This window comes from Lissotriton vulgaris, chromosome 9 (genome assembly GCF_964263255.1).
Source record: "Lissotriton vulgaris chromosome 9, aLisVul1.2, whole genome shotgun sequence".
In the NCBI taxonomy this organism is placed as follows: domain Eukaryota; kingdom Metazoa; phylum Chordata; class Amphibia; order Caudata; family Salamandridae; genus Lissotriton; species Lissotriton vulgaris.
In genome coordinates this window covers 987958055-987981730 of record NC_141697.1, presented here as the reverse complement: position 1 = coordinate 987981730, position 23676 = coordinate 987958055, and the positions used below count along the sequence as shown (strand labels likewise).

Sequence of the window (23676 nt, the reverse complement as noted above, 5' to 3'; positions counted from 1 at the left end):
ATTAATGCCCTCAGGTCTGACAATACCTTCCTAAACATTTGGCTGATTAAGTTCATGGTCCTGGCAGCCAAGAAGTTAAACCTGAGGATAACAACATTCGGTGTGGCTCCAGCCACCAGTCCAAGCACATACCTGGCCCTTCTGCTGGCCAACATCATGTCTTGGCAAATCTCTCCAGTCAGGTGTTTCAAGGCTAAGGGCTTGGTTCTCTTGAACTTAACTCACAGTCGAGATTGACTATGAAACCTTCTGACACTATGAATACATTTTACGCTCCATATAATTATAAACTCTGTTAAGCAGCTTGAGAAAGAAAGGACCTAGGCCCCTTAGGGAACATCAAGCTTTGCTGCCTTTTTACATATTGCACTCTGCTCTTTTATCAGTTTTTGGAGCAATTGTTGGCATTAGCACAATTGACAGTAGCAAAGTGTACCACAGGTGCCAGGTCCTGGTGGGCGTGTTAGGCTTTTGCGCCTATTTCCTGCCAGTAAAAGTTGGCTGCTATTTTTATACTGTACTTTGAACTTTGTTTTTTAGTCATGAGAGCAGCTGTTGGTTCCAGTGGTGCTGACATAATGCAAAATATTTGTAAGTCAATTGATGAGCTTTTTTTTTTTTTCATCTTGCTCTTAAAACAATCGTCTGTTACGGTCTATCAGCAGATGTATCAATGCCATGTGAATCATTTAATCTGGAACCTTTTAATATTCACTATGCTATTACAGATTTTAATAATTTTAAGTAGCTTTACAATACATTTATTATTAAACTTAAACTTAAAGAACAGGGAAGTTAATCCTTTCTTCTCCCATTATAGGTGGTACTAATCCCTGTATCACATTCCAGGAAAGTAGGTAACACCAGATTCTAAAAATGTGGAGAAGAGATATGGGATTAGAGGAAGAAAGAGCACAAATTCCCAGCAGGATGTTGGTAGAAATCCTGAACTGTATACTCTGAGATACACCCAATCACTGAGTCACAAAGGCAAAAGAAAACTCACTGTCAAGAGAGAAAGCAAAAGACAGTGAGTATCAGCTAATGGAAGAAGGGTTCTGAGAAAGGTAAGTACTATAGAAACACGTGAGGCGGATTACCTGCTGCGAGGAGCTTCATCATTGTAACTAGCCTCCAAGCAAACCAAGAAAATTGCCTAAGAACAGGAGAGTGGTATCCTGCACTCCACCAGAAACTTCAATCATAGTCACCAAACTGAAAGGGGAAATGGGAATCCAGGTCAGAAACAAATTCCTATTCGACGCAGACAACTCACAGTGGAAACCTGGAACAAGGTAAAAAAACAGCAACTGAGTTAAAATACAAAAAGCAAATACAGGTGTTAGTACAAGGAAGCTAGAGAAGGGAGACTGAGGAAAATAACAAGAGAAAAAAATAATAAAAGTGCAAGAATGGTATTACAAGTGTGAATTGTACTGACAAGCAAGGGAATCAAATCAGCCAATGTTGTTAGACACGGTCTTCGGCGTCCACTAACCCGTTATAGGGCTCTGCCCTCTCTGACATGTAAGTCAACTACCAGTCCTCCGATGGCTGGGGCAGCTTGTTTCAGAACCTACGCTGAAATCTGTTGTCCTCCTTGACTGTAGTCTCCATTGCCTAGTTCTCCATCTCCTCCATATAGCATGTTTTCCAACTCGCTTGTGTGGTGTCTTACCCTGAAACCTGACATAAGGCTAGAGAACCAACAGGTACAACAGTGTGACACTAAAAGTTGCATCTGATATAAAAGTCAAAGCTACAATCATTTGTGTGCAGTACTCCAGAAAAAAGATCAATCTATACACCAAGGGGCATATTACCAACAACTAGCGATAATTATCGCTATGTTGACTCAGCGGCAATATTTTTATCGCCGAGCTGCAGCGATTTTTATCGCTTAGGAACCTTGCTATTATCAAGGTTTATCTCCTAACCGATAAAAATCGGCCGAAATGCATGAATATCGCTGAAAAGTCCGCGATATTCATGCATTACAGAGCAAATGTTCTTAGCCATGTGATCCACCTACCATTGGATAACATGGCTAAGAACTGCTCAGGGCAGGTGTTAGCTTTTGGAGATATTCGCGCTTAGCGCGAATATCTCCAAAAGTTGGTAATAGGAGATAGCGATGTTAGCGACTGTTTCCAGTCGCTAACATCTTGGCACGCCCACTTTGCATGTCATTAGTGATAAATTTCACTGACATGCAAAGCGGGGCCCAAGATGGTCGCTATTTCCTACTAACTGTCGCTAACTGGTGTTAGCGACAGCTAGGTAATAGGGAGATAATTTTATCTCCGCTTTCTTGGCTTTTAAAGCCAAAAAACCGGAGATAAACCCCCTTGATAATATGCCCCCAAGTTCTTTACCATAAATGCCATAATTTTACCTTTGCAGACACAGCATACAATAAAGTTATTCAAATGTTCACATCTAATTGTAATATCCTTTCAGTCAAAATCCGGTGAATCTCAGCCTCGGATCAGCCTACTTGGGTTCATGACATTTATTCACACTTCCCTAATTAGGATTAGTTACCAGTTATATGTGGTTTTAACTGATCCACTTGGATTTTATCAACTGGATTGCAAATATTTAAAATAGTTTTTGGGGATTTGAAGAATAAAACATATAAACTTCATGTATACAAACAAAACATAGTAATATATGTTCAACTATCAATATAAATAAAGGATTTTTCAAATTCTTTAATAATGCACTCATTTGTACTGATCTCCATTTGGTTAGCCAAGACCTTCAAAGGGTGCCATCGAGTATCATATTTATGCCAGGAATCAGTGTTTAATTTGTAAAATAATAAGTGCTGGAGTACAAGGTTTTTCACGTAGCCCTCTGTGTGTGCTTCTGAAGATCAGGATTGCGGCACACTAAGATTGAGTAGTTTTGAGTCTACCTCATGCCTCTTTCTTCTACCACCCTACATTCCCTTCCACCTTATCTCACTCTTGTAGGTTTTCTTGTTCTGGGGTCAGTCCAAATCTCGAAATATGAGTGATGGTGGTTCCCACCTGAACCACCACTTACAAACTAAGCATTGCTTGACATGCTATCTACAGGCGAGTAGTTACCCTGTGCTCCACTTAAGGTCTGCATAATAGATAGAAATCTCTTGACTAACTTTCAGCAGCTTGTAAACAAACATTTCCCAAAGATTGTAAACTGACATACATTTATTTATGCATTTTAATATAGCGCATACTTTACTCAGAGGTGTCAGAGCACTTTACAATAGAGCGAAGTTAATTACATATGGAACAAGAGTGACATGGTAGTAGGTTACATCACTAAGATAAATTACAGATGTGTCAAACAAATAAACATATTAATATCTCTAAAATCATTTAAACATTAATTGTAAAATTATATTATTTATTGTTATTACAAACTAAAAACACAAAATTAATATATAAAATATACATAAACTTGTTTAAAACATTTTATCAATTAAAACATTAAAGAAATATATTGAAAGTGTCTTACCCTACAATAATTTCCCTAAAGTTCCAACAACCACAAAAACAAATTAAATTCATTAAAAAAAATAGTAAATGTTATTTGTTAAATTAATAATAGTGTAAAATGTATTAATTATTACACAAAAACCATAAATGTAATATAATTGTTGTAATAATAATTTACAAAGTATTACATAAGCAATTTAATATTTAACACAATCAATTAACCAATTCACAAATAACAACGGATTTAAACATATTTATTAAATAACAATAAATACACAATTAATCATCTAATTAATAAGTTAAAGCATACAAATAATCATAATTAATTGAAAAAATATATTCAAAACACTTCCCACATAATTCCCCACACACCCAACAACCTACTAAAATATTGACATGAAGTAAACAAAATCTAAAATATATTATCAAATCAAAAAGCACACTAAAAGCACACAGAAAAATATTTAAACATACTTAAAATCTAAATAATTACAAAGCATCACACAAAAACTGAAAAAAACTCATCTAAATAATACAAATATATGTACGACTATATTTACCAATGATACTTAAGTCTTAAAAACATATATTCTTATCTTCTTTATTCTCTACTATGATCTTTTTTGATTTTACAATATTTTTTACATATTTGTGTCTCACAATATATATAAAGCAATATTTCTGTGGAATATCATTACAGCTGCTTTGTCAGTTGCATGAATATTTACTTCCTTAATGTTCTGTGGCGTCTGCAGATAATTACTGTTGGGTTGTGACAATACCTGCTCAATGCAGCTGTAGTCTCGGAGCATTTTATTATGGAAACATGGAGGGTGTTTGTTAATGGGATATATTTACAATCACCAGTTTAGGAAACCTGTAGAAGTGCTCGGTAGCTTCTCTATTAAAGTGTGTCCAGTTATCTTCCCTATTAGAAAGAGGCTTATTTTGTTTGGACTAATTCTGGGATGGTTTTGAGGCTCCGTGAGTTGTGTGTTGTGATGGACTGTATGGGCAGCTTGCGTCTCTAGTGAGTGGTTTCTCCCCGCTACCTGTGTGTATAAAAAGCTGTTTATTAACCCCAATGGCTGTAAATTCCACAAGAGTAAGCCTTTGAGATATTAGAATCAATTGTATTTCTCTATCCACCACTTTACTTCCTTTTCTGTTTTCCTTGACTTCTTTCCCAGTTCTCCTGCTCGTTTGCACAATGACATTTTTTGGGGTCGGTGTATGTGCAATGCTAAAACATATGCATGAATCAATGTTAGAGTGTTTGTTAGAACAAATCATTTGTGCGATGGAGCCCTGGGCCCTTCAAACAAATCTCTTTCTTTCGTCGATAAAACTTGTAGTATCTTGAGAGGTAAGAGGGAGTTAAATATCAATCGAAAAATGTATTAACAGTGTACCACGTTTGGTCTCACTAGAAATCCAGGACTAATAAAGAAGGTCACGTTGTTTTATTACAGACTCAAAAATTAAGTGATACAAATGAGTCTCAAAATGATATTATGAAAATATAAAATCACCAAAATGTGTCTGAATCTCCTAAATAAATTCAGTCTAAACAACACAAAACATACTAAAAACTCAGTACCAGTGATACAGAATATAAGAAACAGTATTTCCAAATTGAACTGTAGATTTCGATCTTCCTGCCTAGTCTTGAGTAAACTCAAGTAAATCTATATATCCTACAGTACCCTTTTGTAAGGGAAATCTCTAGTTAGTCAAAGAATGGTGTCAGCATACTGGAGACTTCACTACAAGTACTCCAGTCAAGAAGCATGTTTAGCATAAAACCACACTACAGAGATATAATAGAGAGGCCTGTGCCTCTGGATAGTCTTGAGGCATCTGAACACCTAACTAGCAAAACAATACCAATTAACTCAAAATGTTCAAAGAAACTCCACGTCCTTGTCTCCAGTACATTTCCATCTCCACAGTAACAATTGGTAACTCTTCATTTTCTCTCCCGCAGTCTCTTGGAACACAAATCGACCTTAAGCACCTCCTTCCCGCCATGAAACTCATCTCCATCCTCGTTAACATATTTTCTCTTGCCAATGAAGCCATCCCGTGCCTTGTTATCACTACACTGGACAATAGCCTTTTCACTAGCTAATGGAGCCTAGCTTGCATCTGCAGAGGAGGGAAAAAAACAATGAAGCAGACAAATTTCACATTGAATGCTAAACATTAAAATCTCCAGTAGCTTCAGGCTTTTAGCCAAGCTAAGCTAAAAGAATAATCATTGTGTATCAGTATATGAATATATATGTATATGTGATGATTAAGGTTACAAAGTGAAATATTCATATAACTAAGTGAGAACTATAATTCAATATGAAATCTTTAAACATTAGTACCCACACATTATAGGATTCATTGTCCACTAAATTCTGGTAAATGCACTGCACCAGGGGGCATTTTAGCACATCTCCTGTCATTCTAAGCCTTTAGAACAGGGGTCTTCAAACTGTGGGGCGCGACCCCCAGGGGGCCGTGGAGCGATGCAAAGGGGGGTCGCGCTTTCTTATTGTCACAGCTTCAGCCTCCCCTCCTCCCCATCCTGTGTCTCAGCCCGGGCTGCTGCAGTGCAGCTCGCGCTCCTGTGGCCTCGGCTGGGCAGTGTCTGGAGTCTTATCTCCGCCCGAGTTTTTCACAGGTCTTTAAAGACCATTTGCATTTACATGCCTTTGTTAACTGATTACCAAAGCTTAGTTTTTTTATGGTTCCAGTATCCCCTGGGCCCCCACTCTGCCTATTCCTTACATTTGTATTTTTACACTTACTGCTGTAGTGTGAGAATGCATTTAAAGAAAAGAAATATAAAGTTGGGTTGCCAAAAGAAACATGCCTGCTATGTGTTGTTTAAAGATCCTGCAGAGACCTGCTCTTGACACTAAATTGAGTTATAAATAAAATAGTATTTATTAATTAGTGATGTGACTTTTCTGTCTTTATTTTCTTTAATTATTAGTTATGGATCATTGAGGCATCCCTAAGAACACAATTAAAAGTGCTTTCTATTTATATTTGCTGTTCTAAGTATTCACAGATAAGTGCAAAAAATACAGCTGTAGGTGACTGCTTATTTCTGGGCCATCAAAATAATGAGCTGATAACCCTAATCATTAGACTGGAAGTTTGTTGCAGGATCAGCACAATATTTATTTCCTTCACCCTCGAACCCTGATTAATGCCATTATAGCAATAGTTTAACTTATATCTGAAACCCTACGCTTCAAGTTTCTGGGATTGCACCCTGCTTTAAAACTACTCACTTCTCATTCTCGCCTTCACCTTCACGTTCACCCTGCACTCCCAGCGATCACAATGCACTCACACTGATCACCATGCACTCATAGCGATCACAATGCACTCACACTGATCACAATGTACTAACACTGATCACCATGCACTCCCACTGATCACCCGCTCACCCTGGACTCACACTGATCACTATGCACTCACAACATTCACCCGCTCACCCTGCTCTCACAGTGATCACTCTGCACTAAAAATTTGCTTGCATTGTTCACTCTGTATCTCACCATGCAGTCACACGAGCACACTTCTCACCCTGCACTCATGTGACACTCCACTCACCTGTCCCCCTGTCCACTCACCTGTCCCCCCTTACTGCTCAATCTGTAGCTCACTCAAACAAGGCCATCACTAACCATGCACTAATTCGTCCCACTCTGCACTTACAGCCGAACCCAAATTCATATGGTCAACTCACTCACCCTGCAGTCACTCCTTTTACCCTACTCTCACACTGTTGCATTGCTCACCGTGCAGTCACATGGGTACTCTTGTCACCCACACAGTGCAGAAGGTTAAAGTGCCTGGTACAAAGAAGATGTACCATGCACATCACAGAACTGAGTGTGAGTAAACTATGAGTAGCGCTATAAAAAAAATGAAATGTTTGTCAGACAGGTGCTATAGAGAGATGAGGTGTATTGTTGGTGAGTGGTAGTGAGGGAATTCATGGAGAAGGTGGAAAGACTGTTGCACCGTGTGCGACCAGTGCTTGGACAAGCCCTGGCTGGGAGTGTTAACCTCCCCCCCCCCGAAGTTCGAGTCTAGTGGATCCCCTGCTTCTGCCTATTATTTACATTTGTAGTGCGCTACTGTTACCAAAAGGTGTCCTGGGGCTAATAACCATCTGCCTGCAATGTGAGAGAGGGGTCCGGGGTTGGGAGAGGAGACAAGAGAGGGATGGAAGGAAGGAAGGGGGTGAGAGGAAAGGGGCATGGGTAAACTGCTTAACTCTGCACAAGACCGCCACGGTTTGAATGCACCCTTGCTGCTCCCGGCCATGGCCAGGTGAACTTCTAATGTGGGAGCACGTATTCCTGCGGATTGGGAGACCCTTCACAGAGGTTGACTAGACATCTTTCTGATGTTAATTGCTGTATTTTAGTTATAAACTGGTACTGATGGGGTGAAATCTTTCCTCAGTATTACTGTGTTTCAAAAAATTCTAAATAATAAAGCAATGCTACCCCAAAATACGCATCACAGAACATTATTTACATTTTCTACTCACACAATTTAGTGAAGCCTGTCGCATAATTTGGTCCTCACATTCCTCATAACTAGAGGTTTAGAAATTTTTGTCAGGAGGGGGTCCTTACGCTTGAAATTTGAACACTTACACGTATGTTACGAGTGGATGATACATGTAGTATTCTCTAATAATACGACGTTAGCAAGCATTCAGAATAAGATCCTGTATGGTCGTAAACGGTTCCTGTCTGTTTCAGGAGCCTTTCCTGTAGGGTTAGCCCAGTTACTGAGTCTGCAAGTGTAGGCCGAGGCGCAGTCTTGGGGCCTTTATGTTTGGGGCAGGGGTGTGAAAAAAGGACTCCTGCCTGATTCATTTTCATGTTATGTTATGCTATGCTATGCTGTGTTATGTTATGTTATATTATGTGTACAATGGAGAATCTTCATTTTCCTTAACTGAGCATACAAAATCGCAGCCCTGTTGCAAGTATCAGCGGAGTGTCTGGATATTATGTGCCAGTTCCAAGCTAAAGAAGTGTGTGAAGCTGGCATTACTATTTAAGCCATACAACCCCAGTTCTTTAATTTCTGAACATTTCATTAGCACTAAATAGGCACTTTATATGCACCCTAGCGCCTAGAGGGTTTCATTGTGCAGTTTTGGCTCTACTATCAACAACTCACCCCGAGCACCCTCTCTTCTGAGATCAGATCTTGCATTGATGTGCCCTGGGCTTGTAGATCTGTTTTCCAGGCCTCTGCTAATCTCATTTAGATAGCACAATTGATTTAAAATGCAAGTACAGAGCACTCTAATCTCATCAGAGAGGATGGATGGGCTCCAGGCCACCAGCTAAACCGAGAACAGATTTTTGGCTTTATTACATTACTGCAAGCGTTGGAAAAACATAAGGAGCAGGCACTTCTGGGCCTGTGTGTCTTCCCCAGCAGTGAAGCCCTCCCTTGCTGATCCTTACTGGTCATGTCCACAAGATCTTCCAATTATGGCCTACTTCTGGAAGAAATGTCTGCCTTTATTGCACACACAAGTAAGTACATTCGATCCAGTTTCCTATGAAATGCCCAACCTTAACATGAACCAAATAGAGAACGAAATTCAAACATGTTTCTGGCCAAGGGTTTTGATCTCAGCTCCAGGAGTGGCCGACCAAACCTAAGGATAGCCACATCTAATCTCGCCTAAACTAATTTACATAGGTGATGGTTATCCTAAACATCTAGAGCGGATCCTTCCCTCCTGGACCAGGGCTGGACAGGCACACATTAAAAAGCTTTACTTTAGATAACATTTTGATCTTTTGCCTGAAAGCAAAACTTTATAAACTGGCTTATTTATAAGAGCCCTGCATCACTTTTGCACCGCGTAAAGTGTGACGCAGAGCTCTGATAAAGATTTACAAAGCCACGCAAAGTCACCCTGCATGGCTTTGAGTGGCCTCATGAATCAAGAGTAATGCGACGCTGCACAAATCGCTGTGCCGCCTTACTCTGCGCCCGGGAGGCATTCCCTGGGTGTTGTGGTGGATTTTCCCTCACAACACCCATAGAACTTGAAGCTGCCCAAGATTTGCAAGGTGATATAAACCTGGGAAAGAGTCAACTCTGTACGCCTCCCGAGGTGAGGCGTAACAAGGGAAAATATGTTTATTTCTCCTCATTCTGCAGCACACACGAAAGGGGAAAACGGCTTGCAGGATTGGTTTTGTGCAGAAAGGTGCCCCTTCCTGTACATAAACAATCCTACATTCAACAGAGGCACCCTTGAACGATGGTGCAAGAGGACCTATGTTGGTCTTAGGCTGCCAAAATAGCACCAGCGCAGGCAGAAAGGTTAGGAATGCACCATATTGCGTAAATACTGTGCATTCCCACCCTTTCGCTTTGGCGTAAGGCAGTGCAGCAAGGTGCCTTGCTGCCCTGCCCTACACTAAAATGCCATAAGTGTGGACCTTGTGAATTTGATAGCAATCAGGCACTTCCTAGTGGGAATTTGCCATTTATGCATGCAGTAGTCCAAACTAGGTCAGTCCTTATATGTTAAAAACAATCAGTCACTCCCTAGTGGGGTCTGTAGAGTCATATCCGAAAGGCGTGCATTAAGAGACGAGACATACATTTGGTGCTGGCATTTTTGCACGCCTGATTGCCATCAAATTCACATGGCCTAGCCTATTTTGGATCATTACATGTACAAGCGCAATCCCTGATGAAGTCCTTGATAGGACAAAATGCGTTGGCTGGGCTGACAGTATTGTACAGTTTTAATGAAAATGAATAGAGATGGTCTTTTAAAAAAAAGAAAGTGGCGCCCTCCTCATATTTGGTTCAGAAGCCGAAAACTATGTTTTGAACTGTTCTGAATTTCTACAGAAGGACTATGGTTAGATATTGAGTGTTCCCTCTACTATAAGGTGGGATATGAATCAGGCCCTTAGACACACACTGCTCATTAGTGGCAGGTGTCTTCTCTCTTGCTCTGATCCGCCATGCATTCTGTGTGCATTAATTGGCAGGATTTAAACTAGTGACGAACCGAGAAGTAGCTGAATTAATTACAAGTTAGCTACGAGAAGTCTTGAGTAAGTACTCCATTCCATTTTTCCAACTAAGCATGTAACGCTACTCCTTAGAACACAAGCATTTACAATGCAATAGGTCTCGCAATGACATTATTATGAGCTATTGACATTGTAAATGGCAATGCCTTTCACAAAATTAAAAGGCATTGTTATTTACAATACCAAAAGCAACACCTATTGCATTGCATAGCGTGGTGTCCGTAAAGACGGAGTTGCGCTTATTAAATTAAAAAAATGTGTGTTGAGGCATAGAGATAAGAAGAAATGACGAGACATGTGAGATAGGGAAATAAGGCACAGAGAAGATAGTATGAGGAAGGCGTCACTGTGCAGTGAGACTATTCTTAACTAAGGCCACACCTCAGCTAACAAACGCTGCAGACCCAATCGCGAAGGTATTGGCGCCCAAAACGCTCTACTCAGAAAGAGCATTAAGTGAGTGAGTGTACCTGTGTGTGGATGAGTACCTGCATGTCTGTAAGGGAGTCTGCCTATACCTGTGTGCTAGTGTCTGAGAGTGTGTGAGTGAGGGTGAGTGAGTGTGCCTGTCTGAATGAGTGAGTCTGTGTGTATTTGGGTAAATGTCTGTGAGTGCACATGCGTGCGGGGAGTGTGAGGAGGCACATGTGTGTGGCTGTGAATAAGCTGGTATGTGAGTGTGCCTGTGGGAGTGTATGTCTGTGTGTGGGATCGTGGGTGTGGATGTCAGTGTGTGTGGATGTGAGGGTAAGAGAGAGAGTCTGCATAAGGGAGTGGATCCTGTTCACATGCCTTCTTGTCACAAAAGCTGCTGCGTGTGTGTCTTGCATTATTGCCGCTGGAATGAGAACACGAGTGCCCAAGACCCCTTATATTACAGTCTGAGAAATACATGGGAAGAGAGTTGTCAGGATTCCTGTGAATTATTTGAAAAGCTGCACTGATGCTTGACTGAAAACTCCTGCTCTCAGGAAGGTTGGATTTAGAGGCACATTACCCTGCATGATCCTAGTAAAGCTTTCTTGCGTTTCCAAAAGCTATGCTCCCTTAGTTCACAAGGGAGGATATATTAATTATTTTGTCATTTGTTCAGCAAAGAAATAAATCAAAACCAAAAGCCCGAACTCCCAAGCCACCCACAAGCCAGCTTCTGTGACTTGCCTCTTGCCTTCGAGTGCAACAAGTCAAAGTGTATACATTGTTTGTGTGTATATAAGTACATATGTTTTAAAGTAGCATTATGTACCGAACATTGCATTCCATCTGAAGAAGGGCTCTCTGGGACTTGGAAAGCTCGGGCATTAGACTGTGTGCACGTAAAGTAAAGACCTATCAGGAGCAGATAAGTGGTGATGTCAACCACACCATGCGGAGCGAGGACGCAGCTCTGGGGAACCAGTCAGCAGGATAGAAGCCAGGAAGGGCAGCGCAACCCCCCCGTAGGCTGCCCATCGGCTCCTAACTCGGTCCACGGGGGCACAGCCGCCTTCTGCTCCAGAGTTAGCCCACAGGGACAAGCACTCAAAGCACCCACCAGCAGGGGATGGGACAAGCCCCGAGTCCTGAGGCCGCCACTTTCCTCTTGGCTGCGTCTCCACTGGAACCAGGCCGCAGCATTCTATTTTCGATTATCAGCAACCGTGCTGTCGTTTTTCAACAGGAGTGTAGAGTTAGTGCCTTATACAACAAGCATTGGCGGAGGCGAATGAAAAAAAAAAAAAAAACGCGAGTGTGGTATCCGGGCTGGGAGGAGTGGGAACGTGCCGCAGCCAATAGAGCCTGTACTGAGACCTAGGGTGTTTGGTATTGGCTTCTAGTTGTTGAGTGGGTGGGGCTGTGTGTTCCGCGCCGCTCTGTGTGTAGCTGGGCGCCGCTGCCGGCTGTAGGTGCGCTGTCTCCGTTTGGAGCTTCTGTCTCCCGGCGAGATCCACATGCCTTCCCTGTGAGCCGAGGTAATGTGGCGGGGAAGCCCCGGGCTCCTAGTGCTGTGTTCAGGCCTGCGGGGCGTCGTCCGATGGGGGACTCCGTGGCCAGGACAGCGGCTGTGAGGGGGGATCCCCGCCGATGGAGGCTGGGGCGGCTAGAGCGCCGGGCGGCCCGGCGAGCAGCACTGGCAAACAGCAAGGAGAGGAGGCAGCCTGGTGCCCACCTACCTCTCTGCAGGAGCCGCCTCCGCCGCTTCCAGAGGAGCCGCCGCAGTACCGGCTGGAAGACCTGGACACGCTGGCCACAGTGGTGCGAGCCTGGTAAGGGGAGGGGGGGCGGGTGAGTTTGCCTGTATGTGTGTGTCTGTGTGCCTGCGTTTGTGTGTGTGTGTGCCTGCCTGCCTACGCGTGCGTGTGTGCCTGCATGCATGTGCGCGCGTGTGTGTGCCTGCGTGCGTGCCTGTTCACCAACGCAAAAGCGTGCGCGTTCACGCACCCAAATCCAGCCAAATTGGCAACAGAGGCGCGTAACACCCTCCTGTCCCTAATTCCCCCGAGACGGCTGACTAAAGTTGTCGAACTGGAGCATCCTATTGGATGCAACTCCAGCTCGACCTAACAAGATCCTAGTCTTGTTTCTATCCTTTGACAGGAACCCAAGACCTCGATCAACTTTATATATATATACACACGGCACCTTGGAACTCCCAAGCGACATGTAAGCTTAAAACAACCAGTATGAATGGTTGAATGTGAGTTTTTCTCTGATTTGGACTACGATGCATGGAGTGCTAATGCCCAGGTTATTTTTTGTTGTTGTAGTATCCTGCGACCAGGTTTGTTTTACAAGTACAGATAGGTAAGAGAGACTCCTGACATATAGAGAGGGGAGGTAGGCTGTTAAGAGGATTGAGACTAATTAGGTTATTATTTCCTTTCCCCACAGCTTGTCTTAATGGTCCGGATGAGAACTCTAGAAATCAGTTAGAGTTCGGAACGCGTAGACCAATCTTCCAGCCATAAGATAGTCTGACCTTTGGATTGAACGATTCAAATTCAAAAATGTACTACTTGATTCTAGTTTCTATGACTTTGTAAAAAGAATGATGTAAAAAGTTTTCAGATTTTTGTAAATATATGGTGTGTTTTTTGTGGTGAATGTATGGAGTGGGAGTGACTGTGAGTGAGACAGATCTGGAGTTGGAGTGCCTGTGAGTGTATAGTACATTTATGTAAATTGTATATTATATATTTTTTTTATTGTTGCAATTTAGAAAAAAATGAAAACGGAACAAAAATTGAATGAAAAATGTGATTTTGAATAAATACTAATCTCAATTTGATTAATTCAGACGGAAATAGTAGTCTACCTCACTTTTTGTTTTGTGTCAATTAGTGGATGCCCATTAAGACAAAATAGAATTCACAGTACAGGCAATTATTTTGTTATTTAATAACTACAAGTTAGCATCATTTTATGTTTCCTTTACTTTGCACTGCTTAAAATCAGTGGGGCGATGCTTCTCCGCGATAGCGGACGAACCGCCGCTGGTTGAAAGCCATATTCGGCAGTTACATTTTCTCATCACTGGTACAGTCTGGGACCTTGGCACAGCAGCTAGGTACCTGCCTCCTCAGCCAATACAGATAGGAGACAAGGGCTGGAGCAGTGACCACTACTTGGCAGTCTGTGAGTCTTCGTCGTTGTTTCCTATTCCTGGCTTTGTCTAGGGCCCTCACTGCTGTGCCTGAACATCCCTTGGCTTTATACCAGCTTTGATGCACCTGCCTAGTCTCAGACAAAGAGAAGGAGAGGATGTGGTCTGGCTAGAGTGCCGACTTTGGAGCTGGGAAATCAAGGTTTGAGTCTCTGGGTCACGCCCACATCTGGTGATTCTGGGCAAATCACTTAATCTCCCTGCGCCTATCCAAAAAAATGTATGTGTCCTTGTGTAACATAACCGGTGCTCATATAAAGCGCTCCAATACCTTCGGGTCGAGTTTGCTATATAAATCTGTAAAAAAAACAAAAGGAATGTGCAGACAAAAATTGATTCCTTCCTCCCCCAGGGTGGGTCTGTTGTGTAGCAATGATATCTACAGAGTAGTTGAAATGATCCAGAAAATACTGCTGCCCAATAGGCTAGTAACTAAGGGATGGAAAGACTGCAAGTTTCTCCGTTTTTTGTCTATGTGTGTCTTTGTTTGCATTTATATATATGTGTGTGTATGTATTTCTAAGCATATGGGGACAGAACCTGTGCAAATGATGGGGATACCTGCATATGAGGGATAGAGTAAAATACTGAAACTCATACGGAAACTAAATAAAAACGCTGTGCATTCCTACTATCAGCTGCGTGCCCAGGTTATATTTAAAAAAACCACATTATGGCCTTGCTGACCCTTTGTCATGAGGTTTATACAAAAGTGTGCTGTTTTCCTTTTGAACCAGCCTGGTTGTCTCGGATGTATGTTACTGTGGTACGTAAGCAGGTTATCCATAGGGGTGTGTTTCCACCTTTGCAGTTTTCTAAATTTGTATGACGTTTCGAGGCTCTAACATGTGTTTCTTTGTACTTACACAAAGGACCTCTGAAGTTGCTCCAAGGCGGGGCACTGAAAAAAACTACATGCAATGTGCTGAACGTAGCATCATCCATTGAGTGATATACTGATAGGAGTTTGAACATTTTTTATGGATGAATGAAGGCTAGACTGAGCAGTGCAAGGGAGAACAGCGTTTACAACGCAACTTTTACCACGCACTACCTTTACCACGCAACTTTTACAACGCAAGTCGTTACAACGACTTGCGCTGGGGGGCGCTGTAGGATAGGGAATAGTTTAATTTACTATCCAAAACCTTCCCTACTATCCACGGGGACTGGAGTTGGAATAGTAAATTAAACTTTTCACTATCCAGCGCCCCCCCAACACAAGTCGTTGTAACGACTTGCGTTGTAAAAGTTGCATGGTAAAGGCATGTGTTGTAAAAGCATGCGTAGTAACGACATACATCCCAGTGCAAGTAATGTTCCAGTAGCGGGCTTTTAAATATTTGTAAAGAACACTTACCCACTGATTTTCTAATCCATGGGTTGACCAACTGAGCAGTGATGTCTGATATTTTGGTTTTATGAGAAATGTTGTAATGTGAAGCACTTTGGGCAGAGTAAGGAGCAACTGTTTGCATTATCAGTTGAAGGGTAGACTCTTCCACCCAACCGGTAAATTTGAAGCGACAAACTAACAATTTGACTCCATTGTGCTACAGTCGTCATCATTGTAAGGAATTTTTGTATTTTATTTTATTGACTATTTATATAACTCATTACTATTATTGATGTTGCCCTAAAGCTCAGTACATACTTTGAAACATTCTGAGTACCATTGCGGTAGGGGTTGACATGCATATCTATTTTTTCCCAATCATTATTTATTGATTTCCACCATTTACACGTAATAGTCAGCGAAGGCTCATTACTCATTAGTATGTGTATCTTCTTTAACAATTACCTTATCCACCATTCAAATGTAAACAGTGGAAGTGTTTTTATTATTTATTGCTACATTTAACCACATATTTGTGTAATTGAAATATCATTTTACCACTGACATCAGTCAGTTACATTGTCTCGATACACACAGTCACAAGATATAGGCGGGTGTGAATAGAACGAGACCATTGCATCCCCATTAGTCATTCGCCATGTTATCGTAACATTCTGTGTATTATCTAGTATATAGCATTATAATACACCTAGCATGGAGTTTGTTGTCATTTTATCACAAAGTATTCTTTTGTAATAATAAGTCCCTTAAAATGTGTTCACCACGTGTACCCTTTTACCAGTCCCTCTGCACCCCCTGCATTTCTCTTAGGGATGGTATCTGCCAACATTCAAATGACAGTTGGAATGGCAGTTAGGCTTTGTCTTCTATCAATTATAGGAGGGAGAAGTGTTGTAATCAAAAAGTTTTCTTTTGTAATAATATGTCCCTTATAATGTGTTCCCCATGTGTACCCTTTCACCTGTCCCTCTGCCTTCCTGCCTTTCCATTAGAAATGGTGTCTGTCATTATTTAAATGGCAGTTGGAATGACAGTTAGGCTTTGTTGTGAGAGAGATTCTCTGAACAGCTGTAGTGGATGAGAAGCTTTCGCTGAATCAAAGAATAAAGTTCCTATTTAGCTTTAATGGGAGCATTTTGTACTTTGTTATAGAGTTGTTGAGCTTTTTTCCGCTTCCCTCTCTAGACGGGCACAACAGTATACATCTTGCGGTGTCAACTCTGAAGTCTATTTTGTGTAGTTTCTTAGGTGTGTAATAAACCCCATGTAACTATTTAGACTATATCAGTTCATGTCTTGATTTCTTTGAGACTTGGGTGGTTTGAGCACGGCACTCTCCCAACATTCCCAATAATCTAGCCAATCAACATCTTGTGACTGGAGACTGTATGATCTGACCCAGGGTTTAAACTTAGAAGGTCCATCCGGGAAGTCCGCTCGTTTAGTGCGCACAGCATATCTCCATCTGTAATATGTAAAGATGTTTAGTGATTTGATTTGTCTGTTTGATGTGTATTTTCCAATGCTATGGCTCTAACTTCATTCTATAAGTGATGTAGACCAAGGATTCCTACCATCTTTAGAGAGGTTTTACCTGACCTCTCTTCTGTCAGTGGTAGTAGTGAGTATCAGAGGGAGGACCGGCTAGTGTAGTTGCTTCAAACTATCATTGCGGCACATCTCTTTTCAAGCCCGGCAAGTAGTGGTCACAGTCATTATCTCCTTTCTCAGCCAGGGCTATCGCAGCAGAAGCTGAGTTTGTAGAGTTCCCCTGCTTTTTGTTTTTCAAGCACTAGCCAAGCGTGGCATTGTTTGTTTTGGGTAAAACCAAGGACTCATGTGGTGTCCCATGTCAGCAAAGATAGTAAGATTCTAGATCTGGTACATCAAATCCTTCCTTATCATGTGGCAGGATGGGGATTTTCCACCACTGACTTGTAATTATATCAGATTATAACCTCACCGTCTTTGTACACTGTTGTCCCTAAATAGTTTACTGTGTCTTCACACCAACATACTGGAAGTCTAAGTCTGTATTTTCTCTCTTGCTTGTGTTAGCGGGAAGATTCCGTACTTTTCCCAATATATGGAAACCCTAGATTATCTTACAAATCTTAAGTATAACTGGTGATAGAGTCTAACTTGGGTTTTTCACAAACAACAATCTATTTTAAGTATACATTGTGACCAGCGTCCTTCTTGAAGGTCATATGTCTTTCTTTCAACCATCAAGCCGATGGCTTCGTTGTAATATTGAATAGCATAAGAGAAACGAGGCACCGTTGTCAGGCACCATGCCAAATAATCAATGTGTTCTTCAGCACCTACAAAATCAGCTTCTACCTTAAGTTCAAGGTTCACCTGATGTAATTTTGCAGATAGGTTGCTTGCATTCCATAATGTGGATCTATCCTGCACAAATCCAGCATAATTTAGGAGGGCACTCTTTTTTATTGATGATGCCAATCTTTCAGCTATAACCTTTGCTGGGATTTTATTATGACGCTTTAGTAAGGATAGTGGTCTATAGAACTGGTATTTTGTAGTTCCATTAGCCTGTTTGGGGAGACAGCTATTATTGCTTTGCGCATGTTTTGTGTGAGCGCAACCACCTCCAAGGCCTCTTCTTATACCGACAACAGGTGTGGAGCCAATATCTCTGTATAGTCTTTATAAAATTCAGCTGATAAGCCATCTGTGCCGGGTGTTTTTATGCCAGCCAATCCATCTATGGCCTCTGTTATTTCTGCTACCACAAGAGGTGCACATGGTCTTTGGTTGTGAGGGTGTCCCAGCCACGCCCAGGCTACGCCATCCAGGCATTGATCGATAAAGGTGTTTTCTACTGATGCCTCATAGTCAGGAGTAATAGCTCACAAACTCTAAAAGTATATCCTTACAATTAAATGCCACGCCTCCTGAGGCTCCCTCCACCTGTGTGATGATGCCGGAAGATTTGTCTTTTATGACTAGGCAGGATAACGTTTTCCTTTTTTTTCTCCTTCCCCATTTTTCCTGGCTAGAGTGTGTTTTCCCAAAATGGTGATCTCTCCATCAGCTACATCCCAGAATTCCCCCTGTCCTCTTATGTACAGTGGAAGATCTCCTCATCGCTATGTGTGTTCAGGGAGGTATGCGGTTGGTACATCTGCTCGTTGTAGCTGAAATGAATACCTTGTCTAAATAGATGAAAACACAACTTCCAGTGTAATAGTGTGTATCAGTGATTGCAGATAGTGGGCACAAACGCTCATTCATTTTTGGGGACTGGGGCTTATTGTTCATCATAAGACTGGCCAGGAAAAAGAGAAAAGGTGAAATAGAGAGGTAGAGAAAGACGGAAAAACAACAACAGAGCCAAACAGAACCTCCAAGAGTGAAACAAAGAGACAGGAACTGTAGGATGGTGGAACTGCATGAGGTGGAATCAACGTTAGGCAGCTTTAGTATTTGGCATCCCATTCATTCAACCGCACCAGGCTGTAAAGAAAAACTTTAGGCCCGATTCACAGAACTAACTTAAGACAAAATCCTAAACTTACTACTTTTGGTATTCACAGAAGTTAGGATTTTGTCTTAAGTTTGTCTTAAGACAAACTTAAGACAGACTTAAAATAGACTTAAGTTAGGATTTCGTCTTAAGTCTGTCTTAAGTCTGTCTTAAGACAAATTTAAGACAAAATCCAAACTTCTGTGAATACCAAAAGTAGTAAATTTAGGATTTTGTCTTAAGTTAGGTCTGTGAATCGGCCCCTTTGAGTCCATGCACCTATTTTGTGCGTGTGTTTTATGCGTGTGTTGTGTGTATGTGCATGTATTCTGTGTGTGCACGTGTCTGTTGTGTGTGTCTGTGTGCATGCATATTGTGTTTGTGTGCAAGTATGTGTATGCTTGTGTTTGAGCGCACACCTGTGTGGGGATTTTTTGTGTATGTGTTTTGTAGGTTTTACATTACAGATTGCAGGTGATCTCTATGCCCTCGCTATACCATGGAGAAGGGTGTCTTCCCATTGTCGGTGTGGTGTGTGAAAGAAGGTTTTCCATTTCCTGACGCCAGGGCTCAGCAACATTTCATTTCCTGACTGGGTGTGGTAGCGATTCTTCCTAAAACTGTGCCGTCATCTATTACATATGTAAATTAGGGAGGAAGGATTATGGGTAGGTTTGTTAAACAGGCAGGCTTTAAGTTCAAAAGTGCTCCATCTCCAGGACGGGTCGGGTATTACAGTTGACTTTGGATGAACGTGGGGCATTTACTGTGGGTTCTTCTAGCCATGGTATGAATTATCCTCTTGGTAGGAATGCTTTTGGCAACATATATTTAATCTTAGGTTCTTGACAGTCCTTTGTTCCATCTTTAGGTTGTTCGAGACCCACCCAGAGTGCAAAGACGTCTTCTTCCTGTTCCGGGACATTGACGACCTTCAGCAGCTGAAGATGAGCAAGGAGCTTCAGGCACACGGACTCAGGCAAGAGTTTTACCACTTCCCAGCATTCATTGTTTAATTCCATGATGCATTCTATTTATTTATTTTTTGCAATGCTCTCTTTAAAAGGAGGTAGTAATATTGTGTATTACAGAATTAAATTACTCATCATTGAGAACTGTAGAGGGATGATAGACGTAATGCTGGATTCCTGTGAACAAATGCTGAAATTCTATATTTCATCTGTGAGTTCTAACTGTTTAGGACCTCAGTCTCAGATTGTTGGGGCAGCAACACTACACTTAGTAATCACCAACTAGTGCATGGTGACTTGCTCATTTGGATGTAGCAGTCGCGTATGATCTGGCAGCCTCCTGCTCGAAGCAACTCATAACATGCGGAACCGCTGTCTTGTTCACCTATTACCACATTTCTCCTTTTTTCTGAGCCCAATTCACGAAATGTGAAGGAGGAAGATTACCAGATGTACAATGTTTCCCTCATAGCTTGAAATCCTCAAGTGGACTTAAATGTGGAATCGATTAAGGCCCGGAAGAGTTAGTGATGGAATTCTATGTTGTGAATGTTGAGTTCTCTATATTTATTCCATTTTTGGGAGGCTTTCTCTTGAAATGGGCTAAATCAGCCAAACTGTAAAATACTTTTGTTGCAATATGTCCCTTTGTAATTTCTTCATATTATTCCCTTGCTACCGCCCTGTCCTCGATTACCCTGTCCCCTCTCTTCCACTCTCAACCTCATGGGTCTTCTCAGACATTCTTTTGGTGCCTATCCATGTATGCTATTGGATACTAACTCTTCAAATGTCATCTGTGTTATGGGACTCCATGTTGGTGGTGATGTGTGTAGATCTGAGGGATTTTAGCTCTGATATATGCATTGCAATTTCATCCCTTCCCTAATATAAAGGAGTTTCTTAATCCGATTGATGGTGCAACGGACTTAGCTGCTTCAATCTTTCACTCACTTACCACCAGGTCGAGATACACCCAGCCACGCACACTCACTTTTTCCTAACACTGGAAGATGTATAGAGATTCTGAATTATGCTGTTCGGTCTGTCATCAGCGTCCATGGTGTGCTAGCACATCAAGCACAGGTGGTGTGTGTCTGCCCCAACGTTTTATGATTTCACAACAATGTTCTGTTTTTAGTGAAGATGTTACTAGTCCAGATACTACCCGAAGTAAAGACTATTGTGACTGTAGGATGCTGGAATTACCTTAAAGAAAAAGCAGTGCCAAATAGGAGTGGGTTTGGTTACTTATGTGGATGAAACGTTATTTAAAGACAGGATCAAATTCAAGCACGAACTAGATGAAACAGTCAAAAACGCACCCTCACCCAGCAAGAAAGGTGAATTAAGGTAATTTTTGATTTGGACGAATATTATTCAATATTGGTAAAAAAGTTGCCAGTATTTGGTGAACTTTTTGGAAAACGGTGCACAGCATATTTCATCGGTAAAGTGTTCTCAAGGATTAAGAAAGTGTTTTTCAAAACTGAAAATGTAGGAATATTTGTTGATAGACACCAGTACCAAAGGATTATGTGCAACCCTTTTCCAGATAATGATAGGAAAAAAACTGTGGCGTATCCTTCAATGGCATTGAAATCATCAGAGTTTAATTACTTAGTAGTTAAATGAGAAGCACTACCTTAGTTTTGAACTGTCAAGCATTTTAGGTTATTATTGTGGGTTTTGCCTTTTGAGATAAGACCCAACCATAATGATATGATTTTTTTGTTTTTAGGAGCAGCGGGTCTCACAACACCACTCTGAGAGTTGTAGGATGGCTGCGTGGTCTTGCAGGATATACATTTAGAAGTCAATATTTTCCACTCCTAAGGAGCACAGAAGCAGATTGGGTATCTCCCATGCAAGTTGACAGCCAAATGATGTAGATGAGAATAGGGAGGATGGGTACAAGCCTAACACTAGATGGTTTATAGACCAAATCAAATGGCATGATGGTTGGAAAGAAGACCAGACCATTAAAGCATACAGTATATATGGATCACTGAAATAATATCGAATGACAAAATATCGACCTGCAAAAATATCGTTGACAAAATATAGACAGTCAAAATATCGACTTTCTATGTACAAACAGGTAAGTACAAAAAAATCGAGTTTAAAATATCGTTTACAAAAATATAGTTGTAAAAAATATCGACTTTATTAAAAACAATGTTAAATTAAATTAATATTAAAAAATAATAACTAAAATATACTTATAAATACTTAAATTAACTTATAATAATAAAATAATTATTGAAAGTAAAAAAAAAATGTAATCATATTTCTTAAAACATATATATAGATATATATAGTAAATAAATATAATTAAATAATAGCCAATCTTATAAACGTACAATAATAATAGTGTAAAAATTACTATTCCCACTCCAAAGAGTGCAAGCATAGGGTAAGCGTTGGATAGCGTAGGGGTTAAAATTACTATTCCCACTCCAGTGGGTGCTACAGTAGGGAAAGCGTTGGATAGCGTAGGGGTTAAAATTACTATTCCCACTCCAGTGGGTGCAACAGTAGGGAAAGCGTTGGTCAGCTTAGGGGTTAAAATTACTATTCCCACTCCAGTGGGTGCAACAGTAGGGAAAGCGTAGGATAGCGTAGGGGTTAAAATTACTATTCCCACTCCAAAGAGTGCAACAGTAGGGAAAGCGTTGGATAGCGTAGGGGTTAAAATTACTATTCCCACTCCAGTGGGTGCAACAGTAGGGAAAGCGTTGGATAGCGTAGGGGTTAAAATTACTATTCCCACTCCAGTGGGTGCAACAGTAGGGAAAGCGTTGGACAGCGTAGGGGTTAAAATTACTATTCCCACTCCAGTGGGTGCAACAGTAGGGAAAGCGTTGGATAGCGTAGAGGTTAAAATAACTATTCCCACTCCAAAGAGTGCAACAGTAGGGAAAGCGTTGGATAGCGTACGGGTTAAAATTACTATTCCCACTCCAGTGGGTGCAACAGAAGGGAAAGCGTTGGATAGCGTAGGGGTTAAAATTACTATTCCCACTCCAAAGAGTGCAACAGTAGGGAAAGCGTTGGATAGCGTAGGGGTTACAATTACTATTCCCACTCCAAAGAGTGCAACAGTAGGGAAAGTGTTGGATAGCGTAGGGGTTAAAATTACTATTCCCACTCCAGTGGGTGCAACAGTAGGGAAAGCGTTAAATAGCATAGGGGTTAAAATTACTATTCCCACTCCAGTGGGTGCAACAGTAGGGAAAGCGTTGGATAGCGTAGGGGGTAAAATTACTATTCCCACTCCAGTAGGTGCAACAGTAAGGAAAGCGTTGGGAAGCGTAGGGGTAAAAATTACTATTCCCACTCCAGAGAATACAACATTAGGGAAAGTAAATCTTTCATATATAAATCAAAAATCTAACAAGAAATATCTATTAATAATTAATAAAAAGTAAATAAAAATGTTATGTAATAGAATAAATAATAATTGACATTTAATAATTAACAATAATTATTTTAATTATTCACCTATTAATACAAATTAATTAAACATAAACAATCAATTATTTAATAATTAAAAATTATTTCACTATTATTTCCAAATAAATAACGTGTATTTTATTGTATTATTTAATTAATTATTAA

At 41.0% G+C, this 23676-nt stretch overlaps 1 protein-coding gene across 1 annotated transcript in view; it reads left to right on the top strand.

Moving 5' to 3' along the window:
• Positions 1–23676, top strand: part of LOC147692684 (neuroglobin-like) — a 226784-nt gene that overhangs the window by 38690 nt on the left and 164418 nt on the right. The window contains exon 4 of the mRNA XM_086936821.1: positions 19956–20063. Coding sequence (XP_086792947.1) covers positions 19956–20063 — 108 coding nt within the window. The remainder of the gene's footprint in view (positions 1–19955; positions 20064–23676) is intronic.